General features: G+C 42.0%; 1 protein-coding gene across 2 annotated transcripts in view; it reads right to left on the reverse strand.

Annotated features, from left to right (window-relative positions):
• JARID2 (jumonji and AT-rich interaction domain containing 2) overlaps positions 1 to 17,187 on the reverse strand; it is a 181,371-nt gene extending 164,184 nt beyond the window's left edge. Inside the window, exon 1 of one of the 2 annotated variants that reach the window (XM_033154636.1) lies at positions 16,607 to 17,185. In XM_033154636.1, the coding sequence (XP_033010527.1) occupies positions 16,607 to 16,711 (105 nt within the window). In that variant the 5' untranslated portion in view covers positions 16,712 to 17,185. Of the gene's footprint in view, positions 1 to 16,606 lie in introns of both variants that reach the window. The other variant, XM_033154637.1, reaches the window with a different exon arrangement.
• Positions 17,188 to 17,495: the final 308 nt, after the last annotated feature.

Below are 17,495 nucleotides of genomic sequence, written 5' to 3' on the forward strand. Positions count from 1 at the left end.
GCTTACCTTTCACTCCTTGCACTTCACCTGCCCACAAGACAGCACACCCCTAGTATCTGCTGACACACCTTGATGCATGCAAGGACAAAGCAGGGTGTGTCATGCCCTTTATAACCCATGTGTTAATTTAAAGAGGCTTTTCTTCCTCCTGTTGCTAGTGGAAGACAACCTTCTTGTGCACAAGAAGTAGAGATACTTCCAACAGATGCCAAGATGGGACATGGTAAAGAACTGTGTCCTACTGCATACATAGTTCCAGAAATTTATCAATATTTCTGTCATTAGGGATTTTAGAAAAGAAGCATAAAAACATTTTTAGTTTAAAAGGGGTGTTGTTGTTGTTGTTGTTGTTGTTGTTGTTGCTGCTGCTGCTGCTGCCCACCATCATGGACTCCCTAGGGAGGGAGGGCAGGACATACATCTAGAGTTGCATCCAATGCTCCATGCACTTAGTTCTGCTGGCACAACAGGACTTCCGTTGCCTCTCCTCCACCTTTTTGAGGGCACCCGGAGGGGTCAGGAGAGGAACCCTGTTGCACCAGCAGAGCCTCAACATTGCAAACCCTTTAAAACTGGTGAGAGTCTTTATTGCAGTTACCAGCTGCTCTAGAACAAATATACTTCTAAGTCTAACAACTGTAATACACTAATGTTACCAGATGTCCAGCCTGTCTTTCCAGACATATAAAACCTATGTTTTGATTATTCCCCAGTTCAAGGGGCTGCACCAAATGCCACAAACTCACATGGAACTTTTGAAACAGGCTCCATCTGCCCACAATATCCCAAGTGGGAAATCCTGATCTATTAAACTTAGCGATAAAACTCAGAGTGAAACAAAAACAATGAGCGTGTTCAGTTCACATCCTTGTAATATTTGACTTTGAAACCATCAGTCACAGGTACACCTAAATGAACTGGTCAGCAACCTGAGTGGGGATGGGGGGGGTCCTATAGAGGCAAACATCTCATAAGGAAACTAGCCATTTTTGTAGATTCCAGCTTCCCTGTAAATAACTCCCACTGACTCCTGATTGAACAAGCACTTCACACCCCCTTCAAACCATTAATATCACAGATGGCACCACAAAAAGCCATAAGGTAAGAGGACAGAAGTGACTGCAGCAGAAGTATATTCCCATTCCTGTAAATGAAGCAAAATTCCCATTCTAGCCAGCAGGAGTAGGTGTCAAGTAAGCACTTCATCAATTGCCTGTATCCACAAATGCATTTTCAAAACACTGTTGTTGTTTTTAAAATGTCAACACAAAAAGAAATTAAGCACCACGTAGTACAAGTCAGTCACCACTGAACAATGTGTTTCCACACCTTTCAGCCAATTTCAGGGGTGGAGGTGGAGAAGACTAGTTAGAAATTCTTAGAAGTCAACAGAATCCTTGAACTGCATTGCCTTCATTGAGCATAAACATTAAAAAGAAACTTATGTCAGATCCTATGTTGTTTTTTTAAAGTCTCCCAGAGTCATTCTGAGACTCTGTCACATATGATGTTACTCAGATTGTGTCAGTGATCGTTTAGCAAGGAACAGCATTCCTTACTAGTCCAAGTTCACAGCGATTTGCCAACACCATTCCAGTTACCCTTGAGGAAATTCATACGGAGGTAACTTTCCCTTGGGCAGACAGCTGCAAACATTTTTCCTAAACCATAAACCAACACCACACAGTTTCCACCCCAAAGTAAAGATAAAATTATCCCAACATGTATTGATTTTATTGGGATTTGAAGAAACATGAATAGCTGAGGCTAGTGGTACAACCTAGAGAAAACAGACATATACAATTCAACACTTGACCCACTCAGACTTCAGTGGATTTGAAAGCTGCAGTCCTACACACAGAGGTAGGTTGCTTAAAATTTCAATAGGATTTAAGCCATGTAACAGGATGCAGGATTGCACACTTAGATGTATCTTACTTTCCCTGGATTGCACCCTGGGGCTGTAATTTTCACCACCTGGAGGCTTATTTTCCATTTTACAACCTACAAACTATGTCAAAACTATGATCCAGTTTTAAAGACAGGATTATAGGCAATGAAATCCAAAACTGTGATAAGCTATGGATGGGGAAAATGCCATGTGATGGCCCACACCTGGACTTGGGCCACAGTTACCACTGTAGGTGCAGATTAAAAATAAAAGCTGATACGTTATTAGCTGGAGAAAGACTAGGGGGGGACCTAGGAAATGGGCAAGGAATGATATTGTAAATATATGACACATTAGCCTGGCACATGGTGCAGAGAACTCCAGGCAAGAGTCCCAGTATTTTTGGAGCTAAAAAGAACTGGATGTCACATGGAGGCAAAAAAAAAATCTCAGCCCCAAGTGAAATGCCATGACTTGCATTGTTAAGCAGCAATGTGTGAAATGAATCAATGTTATTCTTTAATTGGCTGGAAGGAGTTCTACTTAGTATTTGGCAAACAGAAGGGAAAGTAGAGAAAGAAGTGGTCAGATGGATTTCTAAAAGAAAAAAACAACGTCGTCACCGATGTCACTGGAATGAAGTACTGTATCCACTTGAAACCAAAACAAACTGCATTCAGTTTTATTTTACAGAGAGAGATTTTTAACTGTACAACCAAAAAATAAAAGTGCCAATACACATCTGTTGCTTCTGTCTGTGCGGTCTTAGTCACCACTATAGAAAGACCTACTACAGCTCAAGGCATACATGCCCTAAAAATATTTCACCATCTTCAGTTCTCTCAAGGGATTATAATGTTTTTGAAGGCACTAATAATTCTGCTAGAGGTAAGTTAACCTGCTCACAGAAGTCCCAGGATTCCTGGAGGAGGAGGAAGCCATGACAGCTTCACCACTTTAGGCCCTTTCTTTCTCGTTCTCTCTTTCACACACCCACACCCACATTAGGAAGACTAATAAAATGAGGGAAACCAATATATGACTAAAAACAGCCCTTCACTGATTTCAAGTGTGATACTAATTTCGGAATCTTCCCAAATAATTTTATGGCCGCTTACAACCATTAACAGAAAATTAATTGTGCTGGGTGGTTATACTAAAAAAAAAAAAAATGAACATGACCGAAGTTGTTTAAATTGTATTTTCCCCCATCCCAAGACTGTTTCCCCCACCCACCCACCCTCAAGCCCCTTGTGTGTCAAGTTATTTTAAAGTTCAAAATAAAACAGCAATGCTATAAAAACAACGCCTACAGCATGTACACTGCATGTTGGAATGGATTCCTCAACTTGGCCTCATCGCTTATGCATTGGATAAAACAAACACTGACAGCTTTTTTGCATTTGTAAAGGCCCCCATAGCAGCTGTGGTGATCCCACCATAGAGCAATGAATTAAGCCTGAAATCCAGCTGGGTTTGAACAGAAGCCTTCTTTTTTCTCCACAATACAGCAAGACTATCATTGTTAACCTAGGCATTATTGCAAAATATTCCACATGACATTCAGAGTGAGAACTACACCCTACAAAATTAGCTCTTGTAAGCATTTTTAATATATTTAAAAACAAATTTGATGGCATGGCCTGGGCTGATTACAAAGTTTCACGTTGCAAGGATATGAAAGACAAAGCTGGCCATCTCAGCTGAATGATCAACTGAAAAGAGAGGTATAGATAGCCAGATCCCCGTTTACTGAACACAAGAAACATGTAAAAGCAGGCCGGAAAGACTCTTGATAAAGGTCACTTCTATATGAAACAGATTTCCAAGATATTTCCATCCCGCATTGCCACTGTCACCCCCAAAAGTCAAGCAGCAGCATTCAGCAAGAAAGATCCTTTAGTGTGCTATATAAGTCTGGCCAAACTGCGGGAGGCAGTGGAGGATAGGGGTGCCTGGCGTGATTTGGTCCATGGGGTCACGAAGAGCTGGACACGACTGAACGACTGAACAACAACATAAGTAGGAAATTTCCATTCTTGGCATACGTGGAAAGGGTTGACAGGGGATTCCCAGCATTTTTAAGGCTTCTGAAGCTGAATCTTCCATCTTATTCTCCATTATACCTGAAATATCACTACTCGCCAAAACTCTCCCTTGTGCAGAGACGGAGGGATGGATGTAGGTTGCCATGAATGAATAAACAAAATGTTTTGCTTCTTGTGGAAAGGGGCTGCAACAAGCAATTGACGGAAGAACTGCATGGCTTGCGCCAATACGTGTAAGAAACCCTTTCCTCCCAGATGCATATGGGTTAAGCACCTTGGCCTTACTCTGGCCCCCACAGACTGCTCTCTCAACTCAAAACACATCCAGCCCCATGACCGCTTTCCAAGGAAGCAGCTGTCATGTTTTGGTTAACACACATGTGCATGTAATGCATAGCTGGGCCCTTAGCCTGCTGCAGCCTGTTCACACCAAGCCTTCCGCCCCTGGAGTCACTGCTAGGAGTCGCAGCGGCTCCTTCAACAGTTTTAACATGGAATGATAATCAGGAACTGGCTAACCTACCAGGGGCTGAGTAAATGCCACAATTAACAAACAACATCTTGAAAATCAGCCAAAATAAGCAGCCACTTGATTAAACCGAGAAGTGTCCAGAGCCAGGTACATTAAATCTAAATGCACTTGGTCCTGAGAAATCACAGGGCAATGGCTTAATGGAACCCTCTGTGCTTATAAAGGCAGGCTTAGAGCAAATTCAGGCAATTGCACTGGAGATCTCAAGGCTTTTTTTGTGCATTGGCATCTTTTGACATTAGCCAGTCAGTGAGTCCACCTGCAGTTTCCTCCTCCCTGTGGAAGAGTGTGGAACCTGGATCAAACATCAACTTGAAGTCAAAAAACTATAAAAGCTACCTTTCACCTATATTATATCCCTAACTGTGGACTGTAACTTACTTTAGGAGCCAATTAAAAAAATTTAATGGCTAGCACTAGTCTCCTTGTGTTAAGGAAATGTCTTAAAAGCACCTCAGCTTTGGCTCACAATTTGGGGTTTCTGCCTGAAAGTGTAAAAAGAGGCAATCTCCATGTCAATTCACAGCATGGTGACCAATTCTAGCCATTTCACGCCTTCAGGTTATCTAGCAACTGCTGCAATTTTTATGTTTCTAAGAAGTAAAGTTCAATTGTTTGTATGTGGGGCCTCAGACTCTGCATGAACTTCCTGCAACCCAGAAAAATACTATGACAGTACAATCCTAGGCATGTTTACTTAGAAGCAAGGGTCACTGTGCTCAAAGAGGCCTACTTCCTGGTACCGGTACTAAACTGCCATTTAACCAATGCATTATTGGCATTATGTTAGTCTTATGTGCCTGTTTTGGAGAGGGGAGGGGAGGGGAGAAGAGAAGAGAAGAGCTTTAGCATCATTAGGATATCTAGCAGGTAATAAGGCAAGAGCAACCCTGCTGGGTTTATATCCATCAACCTGTTTTCTACAACATCCAAATATGCTACATGCAGGGTTTGAATTCTGCTGCATCTCCTAGGAACTATGGACTCAGAGGACCTTCCATTATTAACAGGATCTGAGGCACATATGAAACATAAATGCAGTGGTATTATGAATAAAGATTGTAATATTTAAGCTATTCGACAACTGAGATCTGCTAATCTTCCAGAGCTTTTTTTCAGATACAACTTTTCTTTACTTTATTTTTTCTTGGCTGGGGGTGGGGAAGGGAAAAACAAGGCAAAAGAGCCACAAAATAGGGAGGATTGTGGCAGATGGAAGGAAGTTCAAACCCACATCTGAGATAGCTTTGTAATTTAGCTATAACTTTAAAAGACACCGGGTAAACCAGGGATTGTGGTCAGGATATTCCTTGTCTGGACATACTCTTTAAAGGGAAATTCAAAGAGAAACCTATCCTATGAAGAGAGGAAATACAGTTAATTCCTGATATAAGAATACAAAACGTCTCAAAACATTCAATTACTGGATGATTTTGCCTCTACAACAAACAAGCCGGAGAGGCTTCTCTTTTTTTGCCTGTGAAGGAATGTGGGTTGAAAAAATCAGTGTTGCTGTTTCTGGTAAACTGATTGTTTCGTTCCATTTATGCCCCATCATTGCAAAGCAGTAGGCTGGCTTTAGGTGTTCTTAGGCTTGCCAGTAGTAAATGTGAAAAGGATCTAGGGGTCTCAATAGACCCCTAGCATAACTTGAGTCAACAGTGTGATGCAGCCACGGAAAAAAAGTTAATGCTATTCTAGGCTGAACCAATAGAAGTATATTGTTCAGATCAATGGAAGTAATAATACCTCTCTATTCTGCCTTGGTCTGACAACACCTGGAGTACTGTGTCCAGTTCTGGTCACCGCAATCTAAGCAGAATCCCTGACCACAAGGTTCCAAAACCCACAGACCAGTGAAGGATTTAGAGCTGAAATTGCATTGGAACACAAGCCATGCAAACAGCAGACTGCCACATTTATAGCACTATAAATGAAATTGACCCAAGCAGGGGGAGGAAAACTACAGGATAAAAAATAAATAAATGGAAATATAGGCAATTATATAGGCAGTGCTTTTTTCTGGGGAGATGCAGGAGACGCATATCCCTACATTTTGTGAATCCAATGGTGGCTTCATTTCCTTTCTCAGTGATTTTCTTGAGTCAAAATGAGAGTAGCCCTAAACATTTTTTTAGAAAAAAGCACTCCATTACTCAAAAGCAATCCATTACTCAGACTGTGGACTGATTTGCACATGCATGAATATCACTTGATGGATTGTGTGTTAACAGCAACCAGCAAAAAGCTGTGTGTTCGAGTTTGTCAATAGCCCAGAGATCCTGCCTTATTCTTTAGGAGTTCTGAGGTAGCAGAAAATGATGCAGTAACCACACCTTCTACTTTGTGGTCCACTGGTTCCCTTTCTGCCTATCATAGAAAAAAAAAACTGTCCTCTTGCATTCTACGGAAAGCACAGGATAAGAATAGGCAACTGGCCTGTAAAAAAGACAAAGGGGTGGGGCGGTAGGCTCTCCACCATATTGTCAGCTGTGCTTGATCTGCAACAGCATTTGCACATATTCAGGTTGTTACTTGATGCTGTAGTCGCTATGACCTCATTCAAGTCAGTTCAGAAGCACCATGAGTCCTGTGTTTATGCACTCACCCTGCCACTCCCTGCTTGTATGCTCTGCTGGATTAAAAATGCCCTTGTTTCTTGTGAAACCCTTGGTTTGCAACAGTTACTTCTGAACTGGCAAACTATGGTTTGTAGGGGGGGAATTCAGAACTAGAAATCAGAATTCCAGCAATATGCAATATCAAACTCTGATTTCCAGTCCTTCCGTCCTTCCTTCCCTTATAAAATCAGCAAGTGAAGACCTTTTGCTGTAACAAGTATATAAAAATTAAACTGAGAAAACTCAAACAGATAATTAAACTTAATATGAAGCCTTCAACAGTAATCACCAGACATTCCTAGAAAAATAATTTTATACTCAATTCAGGGTGGATTTGATTTAAATCAAACTGATTTAAATCACTAGTCAGTAAGGCTCAGGGCCGATTTAAATTTTAAAAAATCTGATTTAAATCGGATTTTTTAAATTTAAATTGGATTTTTTAAATTTAAATTGGATTTTTAAAATTTAAATCAGATTTTTTTTAAAATTTAAATCGGCCCTGAGCCTTACTGACTAATGATTTAAATCAGTTTGATTTAAATCAAATCCACCCTGATTCAATTACTATAAAATATGTGAACTACCATGTCTGGGAAATGTAGCAAAAATAACAGTGGCTTCATCCATTAATGGAGGAGAGGCAAGTTTTGCCAATTTCCCCTTCTACACTAGCTACCATACTCTTCCCAGAGGGCCCTCCAACTGTTCAGAGCAGATTTCTGTAAAGTACAAGAGGATCAAGGGCGGAATCAGTTAAAATCACCTCCTACCCACTTCCATTCACAGGAGGCTTCACGAGTAGGTCAATCATAGGATCTCTGGCTCCAACGCAATGATTTAAGAGACCATGTAACCCAGGCATGGCCAAACTTGGCCCTCCAGCTGTTTTGGGACTACAACTCCCATCATCCCTAGCTAACAGGACCAGTGGTCAGGGATAATGGGAATTGTAGTCCCAAAACAGCTGGAGGGCCAAGTTTGGCCATGCCTGATGTAACCAATATGATCTATATAGTTGAACTTGTAATCCAGGTGGTGCCCTCTAGATGCTGTTGGACTACAATTCCCATCAGCCCCAGCTAATGTAGCTGGAGTTGTAGTCCAACAGCATGTGGAGGATACTACAGTGGCTAGCCCTAGTATACTGGATGACAAACACCAGGTCATAGGCAGGTAGCCATGTTAACTCACTGCAGGAAGCTCGACATGAGTCCTGACACTATAAAGAGTAACAATTTTGGTGCAGTTAAGTGAGTTCTAGTCCAAGAAAGCTTATGCCACAATAAAAATGGGAATTATTTTAAGGTGTCACAGAAACTGATTAAGTCACCTTGCATCCCTGCCTTTCTGATGTAACTTTCCTTTGTAAACATTGTCAATGTAGACCACAATATTGCACCCCACGCATGTGGGAGCAAGCCCCACTGAACTCAACAGGACTTGCTTCTCAGCAGATATGTGTAGGACTGAACAGTAGGACAGTAAGCAACACAGAGCAACATCAAACTTACGTACTAGCTAGGTGCATTTTTACAGATGGATCGCAAAGTCCTAAGGAGATACTATTTATTCATAAAATATGAGCTGCATTTCCCATGTGCTAAAGTGTGCTATATACAAGTGTAACTTAAATAGCAAAAAACATATATTAAAGCAATACCATTATTGCTTAAGTGTTGAGGCGCATAAGGTGCCTCTGGCCTAGTTTTTCAGCAATTCCCCCTCAGTGCCTTCAGCAGAGAGCAGAGAAACATTTGGAGAGGGGGCTCTAGGAGCTGTGGGGCAGGATAGAGCAGCAAGGTCACTTTCTGGCTCTGGCTCTCTTATCTATATCTAACTCGCATTTATTTTTAAGCCAATCATTAAGTAGTCATTCTAGATCTTTCCTCATCTCATTTGATTGTGTAACACAGGCTACAAAGAAGCAAGCTGCAATTCAGCAAGATATACTTGCAAGATATAGATTAAAAACAGGCTAACCACCAAATATTAGATAAGATTGCTCTAAATCACACCTAAATCACATTTCGGGCAACAAATTACTGTCTCAATGCCTCTCAGAAACAATGAAACTTCCACCTTCGCAGCTTATGTAGAATGAATACCATTGATCCCCAGACAGCTACAGCTTCAGCTTCACAAACACAAGTATTATCTTCCTTCTGAGGTAAAAAGTAATAGACATTTTCATAATTATTCAGCTCCACTCCAAAAAGCACTTGAAAGTTCTGGGCCTAACTGCTGAACAACCTTAAAACTACAGAGTGGATTGTCTTAATTTGAGTAGGAATTTTTTGAACTGAAACTTGGCTTGGAGTTCTGTATTTCTGACACAGAAATATGAGCAGTCCTAAAAAAATTTCCTCAGCTGCAGTTCAACAAATTTAATTGTCTTGGCACATACATTGGACTGAAAAGTTATGCTTGCTGCTTTGCACATCTGAAAGCCTCAACTTCCAATGCCAAATTCAATACATGATGCAGCTCAACACCAATATATATATAAGTCCAAATTCTGACAGTCAAAAGTACCTTAAAAATAGATGCATGTTAGATTGTCTAAAGCAAAGTTCAGCTCCTCCTCAAAAATACAGCCTGGGAAATTTCATTACAGTTTTAAGAAGATGCCAGCAGATGGGTCAATTAAAATTAGGAGCAGTTCCCAGAATTAAATAGCACCCGATTTGATGCCTGCTCAAGATAAGAGGTGGAGTTGGCTACAAAACTCCTTCCCTTCTCAGGCAGTTTTTGTACCATCAGGTGCGTATGACAAATATTGTTAATGTCAGAACTCTTGTTGATTTTAAAAGAACAGTTTGCCTGATTTAAATACAGAAACCTAACAGCAAAATCCTTTGCCTTAAACTGTAATACTAAGCACACTTTCCTGGGAGTAAAGCTTATAAGAATGTATAAGAATGTGCTGCATATCCTGCAAGGCAGAAAAACAAACTTTTGCATGGTGTAGGACTGCCTGTAAAGCTAATGGAAATTCTATGCCATACAGGTAGTACATATACATACATATACATATACATATACATATATATATGTCTGTATGACAAAGTAAAGAATTGTCTGGTTTTTGCAGTTCAAAACGTACTGCAGATTCTTATCTGCAAATCTGCTAGGAAAAAGCCTGTTTACATTTGAAGAAATCAGTAGACCAGCAAAACATATGGGCTACAATTCAATGCTGAGTTAGGCATGCATAAAGTGTGCCTTTGTGTTGGACTGTGACCAATGGAAGCAGCAAGGAGGCCCCCAAAAACACTAAAAAATGGCCCATTTATAGTACTTTTGACTTGCTGCCACTGACTGAAATGGCTAGCTAAAGGAATAGCTTGATTCCTAAATGGCAACATTTCCAGTTGTGGGGTGTGTGAGGGGGGTAATTTCTAACAAAAGGAATGATCCCTCCTCAGTTTTCTGCAGCTGTGGCATTCAAAACATTCTCGCTTCAAGGAACCCTTTTCCATACAAACATGTCTGTTAAGGAATTCCTGTATGTTATAGAAGTTTCTGGAAAGTGTTTGGGGGGAGGGGAGAGTTGCCTGTGACAGGATGCTTTCAAAGCCTGCTGGGCCTCACCACTGTCCTGAAAGAATCAACAGTGCAACCTAGAATGCATCCAACGCTCTCCTGGGCCTAGTGCACAAGCAGTGGGAAGATGAGTAGTAGCAGGCAAACTGTCAGAGGTTTGTATAATTTAATGATAATAATAATAATAATAATAATAATAATAATAATAATAATAATAATTTTAATCTATATCCCACCCATCTGGCTGGGTTTCTCCAGCCACTCTGAGTGGCTTACAACATATATAAAAACACAACAAAACATCAAACATAAAAAAACAAAATATCCTATACAAGCAACAAACAGACCAATAAATCAATAGAAATCAACAACAACAACAAACCGTTTACATTTAACCATCACCAACCCAACAAAAACTAAACAGAGGGACCAAAATTAGAACCATTTAAAACATTTAAAAACAAACCAAGAGCTGTTCCAGCAATGTCCCAGTGGCCTCCCAGAAGCCTCTTTTAGCAATACAGGGTGAGTCTGGGCCCCGCTCCTAGGCCAGGTGAAAACAGGCCTTGCAGCAGGGATCAGGGATGAGGTCTTTCTTCCAGCACTCAGGCAGCAGCAATGTCCCTCTGGCCTCCCAAGAGCCTCTTTTAGCTGTTCAGGGTGAGTTTGGGCCCCACCCAGAGTCTACCATTTCATATTTGCTTATTGAGGAACCCAAACCCCCAATAAGCCTCTGAATCATAGCTGAAAACCACTGAACTAGAACATAGCATGGTCACTTCCACATCTGGAGAATTCTCCACTACTTTAAGGATTCCCAGGGCTGGGAGACATCAGGTTACATACACTTCAGGTTACAGACTCCACTAACCCAGAAATAACGCTTCATTTTAAAAACTTTGCTTCAGGATAAGAACAGAAATCATGGGAGGTCCCATTAGCTAAAGTGGTGCTTCAGGTTAAGAACAGTTTCAGGTTAAGAATGGACCTCCAGAACGAATTAAGTTCTTAACTGGAGGTACCACTGTAGTTACAAGTTATGTATGGTTCAAGCTATTTAGGGATTTGCTAAGCACATCAATTTGTACTAGGAATGCTACTAGAATACTGTATAATCCCTGGAGCATGGGTATATTCTCAGAAGTCCAGCCCCTTCAAATGGTGAAACACTAAGCTTAGCTTCCAAACAATAAAAAAGACAGCTTAGTCCTCAAAAACTGATATAAATCACATTCAGTAGCCAAAGATTGAACAATTCTCCTTCCTCAATGGATGCCACCACAAAAATAGCCTTGATCTCACTTAGCAGGAGTAGCTCAAGTGCCAACCAGATATGAATTCCACTCTTCAGCCACAGAAATGATACGGCTGATGGTTCTAGGCTAAATTCAAAGCACATTCCAGTACATTTCTTTAGTGCTTTAACATTCTACAAGACATGCTACTACCATGGGAAACATGTTCTGCTTCCATGCCATTAAATAACACCACATTAAATTAACAAGATTTATAAAATATATTAACTCCACTGAACCTGAACCTGAACTCCACTGAACCCCAGCTACTCAGGATTTGACCATCACTGTACACAGATGGATCCTCCAAAACCACCTCTGCAGAGGCAAGAAAATATCATACAAGAACATGTTTCATCTAGCGGACCATGACATGACAGATTGGCCTTGGGTTCAAATTCTGCCGGAGACATAATTTTAAAATTAGTCCTCAGTACCTGCATCCCATTTGTAAAATACACTGCCCTGCAACAACTCCTGCAGGAATTCTAAAAGTTACAATTCAGAGGTCAGCAAACTTTTTCAGCAGGGGGCCGGTCCACTGTCCCTCAGACCGTGTGGAGGGCTGGACTATATTTTTTTTGGGGGGGGGGAATGAACGAATTCCTATGCCCCACAAATAACCCAGAGATGCATTTTAAATAAAAGGACACATTCTACTCATGTAAAAACATGCTGATTCCCGGACCATCCACGGGCCAGATTTAGAAGGCGATCGGGCCGGCTCTGGCTCCTGGGCCTTAGTTTGCCTACTCATGGGCTACATCAATCAAGTTACAGCACTAGTATTACCCAACTGTGTGCATTTTAATTTATTGATTATTTTTAAAACATCTGTAAGCTTGTTTTCATCCAAGGAGCTCACAGTTCTCCTCCAAATCCACAACTTTGTGAAATAAGTTTGACTGATAAACTGCAACCTAAAGTTGCATAGTGAGCTTCATGGCTGAACTGTCATTTGAACACAGGCTTCCCAGGGCAGAGTCCAATACCTTCTTCACTACAAAGTGCTGACTTCCCAGAGCAGGTGAGAGAGGATGCTTTCTTCAGCTGTAGGTACAATGGTGAATTTAAAACAGTGGGTTAATCATCTTCAAGAACAATACAGGAATTGGCATCTATGAAAGTCAGGTTTAGAACTTCAATATTGTTGAAGAACTACAAAGTTCTCTGTATGCAAGTGAGGATATTGGTTCCCTCAAATTTAAGCCACTTCATGTGGGAAAATACTTAGGAAATAGAGCACAGCAGACCACCATAATGAACTAATTAATGTAGCTAATTAATTTAAGAGAAATTTGACAGGAAAAATAACAAAAGTGAAATACACCCATGTACTGTATTGTGTTTATGGGTTATTACAAATCTATTAATGCACTACAAATTGAAACATACTGCTTATTGCCATTGTAAAACCAGCAAATCATGCAAGAAGCATCTTTGTTGATGCCTGTATTTGCATTTAAAATACATGCTAAGGGTGGGGGGATCATTATACAGCATTTTTCAAAAGGCTCTTGATGCATGGTGACAGTCTCTATACACAGCTATACTGTACTTTCTAATTTCTGCTTTAGCAGGAAACATTAGTTTTCATTTCACAAAATAGCTCTGGTGAGTTCCAGCACTATCTAGCCTTACAGAATTTGAGTCACTGATACATTAAACTTCCAACTTCAAATCTATACTTACTGTGTAAAATGTCATAAGCCAGCCAGCAACAGAGGCAATATAGACACTAGGTGGACCATTGTTCAAGCTGAAATACATTAATTCTATACTGGAATTCCTCATCAGAGATTTCTCTCACTGAAAAATCAACTAAATGACTAAACCCAATCCACACACTGGTTACACAGGAATATTATGTTCTAGACAGTGATGCAAGTGAGTTACATGTCTTTTTTAGAATTCTTAAACTGAGGAGTGGATGTGGGCAAAACATTCTTGTAGTCTTTCATAATGCTCCGAGGCCTGATTCCTGCCCATTCCTCATCACTGTACATGAACTTGCATCTGAGTCTTTCAGCATAATTGCTTTGCAGAGCAAGCTGTTGGTATCAGTTTTTCAAGCAAACTGTTTTGCATAGAAGCACTCCATGAATTTCTCCCTTTCAGTGGCCTAGCAAGGAAGGACTCAATGTTAGGTGTTTGGGACAAAAAGGCCACAGAAAAAGGCTAAGATGGGAGGTTGAAAGCCAGGCTGGTGAACTGGGATTTATATCAGTCCCAGGGGGCACCTAACAAAAATGGTAGGAATGGATCGCGCACCCAAAAATTTCCAGCAGGCCCATAACTCGGGAGGAAGAATCAGCTACTGCCACTATGTGCTATTTATGTGATAGCGGAAGGTGCAAGCCCTTACTTTTGAGAAAGGTGAGCACAGGACAGTGGGCTTTCCTCAAAGGATCAGTGCAAACGGAAATGGGGCCAGCCATCCTCCCTTCAACAGAAAGTCTGCAGGGAGGAAGCAGAATAACCTGCCCAGTTCAGATAGCCTCGTGGGAAGGTGAGACGGAGGGACACGTCAGAGGTATGTGAATACTTGCTACACCTGCTCACCTGGCCAGGGTGGCCTAAGCGAGCGGTTCCACCATGGGCTCCGCAGCCGCCCTTTGCTGCTGCCGCCGCCCCCTCTCGCAAAGCGGCCCGTCCCCTCAGCAACCCGCCTTCCCTCATCCGTCCGCCCGCACCGGGTCTCGCGCATGACGTCAGACCGGTGGGCGGGGCATTCGGGACGCTGAGAAGACGGGAGATTTTTTCGGCGAGCCCAGGCCCTTCCTTTTGTGACGTCACAGCGCAACAAGAACCTGGCCCCGGCTGGGCTGAGCTGAGTGGCCGGAAACCCCGGGGCTCGTGCTGACATCCCGCTTAACCTGTTGCTGCCGCCGGAGAGAGGACGGATGCAACCAGGAGCAGCACGCGCCGCGGTGGGCGGCACGGAGGGCCGGAGGAGCAGCAGCAGCAGCAGCCATGCCTGCTGTCTGCGAACGCGATTCACTGCCATGGCCAAAAGAGCCTACCGGATCTCGCTTTCCCCACCACCATGCCCTCTTCTCTATCTCTCCCTCCCCCCACCCCGCTCTCGTAACATGACAAGCCTGAAACTTGCGTGAACACACGAAACGCTGTCTCGCTTTTCCAGTATAGCGTGTCTTTCCAAACAGGTCCTGGAGAGAGAGGAGTGGCACCACTTTTTCTTTTTCCCCAAGCAAGCTGCATGAACGCGATAGAGTTGCATTGTTAAGTCGTGCAGACGTAAGAGTATCTAAAAACAGATTCTGGCTTGAAAAAAGGAAAACACGCCGCGAATTCCCCACCCCTTTTCTTGCTTTGTTTCGCTGCACGCGAAACGTGCGCAAGGCACAAGTCGCGTGTTCATCAGGGGGCTTCCTACATAAACAATCCCCTTTGGACAAAAATACTTTTGAGTAGCCTGCTTCAGATTCTCAGTTCCTCTGCAATGCGGATGTATTTCTAATTCGCAAGTTCGTTGGCGAATTTTCTTAAAAGTTACCCATTGTTATCTGGAGTCACATTTCTCAACAAAAAAAAAATACATTTCCAGACGTCAAAAATAGGAGGAAAAACTCTGTCGAAGTCTACTGTGACTTTATGAAATATTTATTAAAATAATGGGGAAGTCAGAAGAACACCACCACCATCACGACACAGGCACCCCCATAACAAATGCCCTGCTTACAAACACACTATACTGTATGCAACTTTTTGTCATTTTGAGCCACTTATATTCAAGAAATGTATTCTAACCAGGGTAAAAGCCGCATTTGTTTTTGTTTTTAAACCACCATTAGGACTGCCTGCACATCTGACTAATCAACTCTGTTGCTGCCTGCAAACTTAAAATAACTCCCCCTTCCCAACCAAAACGTGGCTAGAGCCAAGAAAAAAAGGCACGGCCCCAGCAATTTCTACACATTTCTACAATTGGAAAAGGTTATCCCGTGGCTGACTACACGATTCAAAGGCACACACCATTAGCTATATCGTTGGCTCTTCAAATTTCAAAGCATCTTTCTGAACGGTAAACCAATTTCTTCGTGAGCACTGACAAAATTAACAAAACTCCAAGCCATTTCCCCGAATATTAGAGTCAGGCCTTGCAAATACATTCCTTGTAACATGATCCCCAACTGGCTTGGTTCTATTGCAAGCCAGATAAGCCAACGATCACATACACGAGATTTGATGGGGGAGTAGAAGAAGCAAGCACGCCATAACCAGATATTAGATTTCAAGTGAACAGTTTCGCCAAACAACCACAGTGCCTTCTCAAACCCCTAAATATATGTTATAATAATGTGATCATTTGCATGCAAAGTGAAATATTAGTAAATCCGCTTGAGAAAGCAGTTTAGTTGCATTATCGCAGCAACCCCCCAAGCACCGTGTCTTTCATCTTCTAAAACTAGATTATGATTGTGTCATTTGAGGTCAATACATTTATTCACTTGAGGTATCGCTACACGAATCTCTTTTTTAAACCCGCTTTACAGTTAAAAGAGGCTTTTGAGAATCACCCCCCCCCATTCCCAGCGGACGAAAAGCCAACATTTCTAGATATTCTTTAAAGCCACCGCTAGCTGTAAACTTGACATTCACGAACATTTCCAAAAAATCAAAGAGATAAATGATCCGGTATAACCACTTACGTATTTCTTTTGAATTATATTCCTCTTGGGTCTTTCTTTGCTCATTCTGATATCCAGATTCTGATTGCAAATGGGGGAAATTGCTTCATGAATTAAAAGCCGCATCCAATTTGGAGGAAAAAAATCCTTCTTTTTTGTTTCTTGTTTGTAGTGGTTTCTTATAATCCGATTTTCTTCGCACACAATGCAATCCTCCTTGCAATAAATCCAATATGTTAGGTGGTGGGGTCAAAAAAGAAGAAAAAATACAAATGTAGAACAAACCACCAAAAAAAGAAAAATCACTTTAGAGATTCATAATAGAAATTTTACACCCTACAGACACACAAAACCGCCCTTGATGTCCCCTTTTTCTTTTTCCCAGGCCACCAAAGCGATTCGTAGGCCCGTAGTGTCCGAGGCGTAGTTTACATCTTGAAGAGCGGAGAAAAGATTTGAAAGGGGAAGGTATTTTTTTTAATGTTGGAAGTCACGTTTCTACTGCTGCAGCACAGACAACTCCAGCAGCACTGAAGGCTGCACTCACACACACACACGCACGCGCACACACCCCGTAGGAGTCTCTGCTTCTTCAGTTTCCCCCTCCTCCCCACCAATGAGAGCAGCTAGCTCTGCAGCAGCAACTTTAAATGGCCCAATTTTTAAAAAATATTATATTATGTATAGAGATAGATAGGCAGGCAGGCAAGCAGACCGGAGTGAGGGGGGGCGGGAGGGGAGGAGGGAGAGGGGGCGGGAGAGAGAGAGAGAGCGAGCGAGAGAGAGAGAGAGAGAAGGGTTAGGGCTTCGCCTCAATTCTTAACGTGGTCCCAGCCGCAAAGAGATCACTCCGGGTGCATCCCCGCAGCTGCAAGCCCAGCCGTGCCGTGCCCCTCGGCAGCCGTGCCCC

Source organism: Lacerta agilis, chromosome 7 (genome assembly GCF_009819535.1).
Source record: "Lacerta agilis isolate rLacAgi1 chromosome 7, rLacAgi1.pri, whole genome shotgun sequence".
In the NCBI taxonomy this organism is placed as follows: Eukaryota; Metazoa; Chordata; class Lepidosauria; order Squamata; family Lacertidae; genus Lacerta; species Lacerta agilis.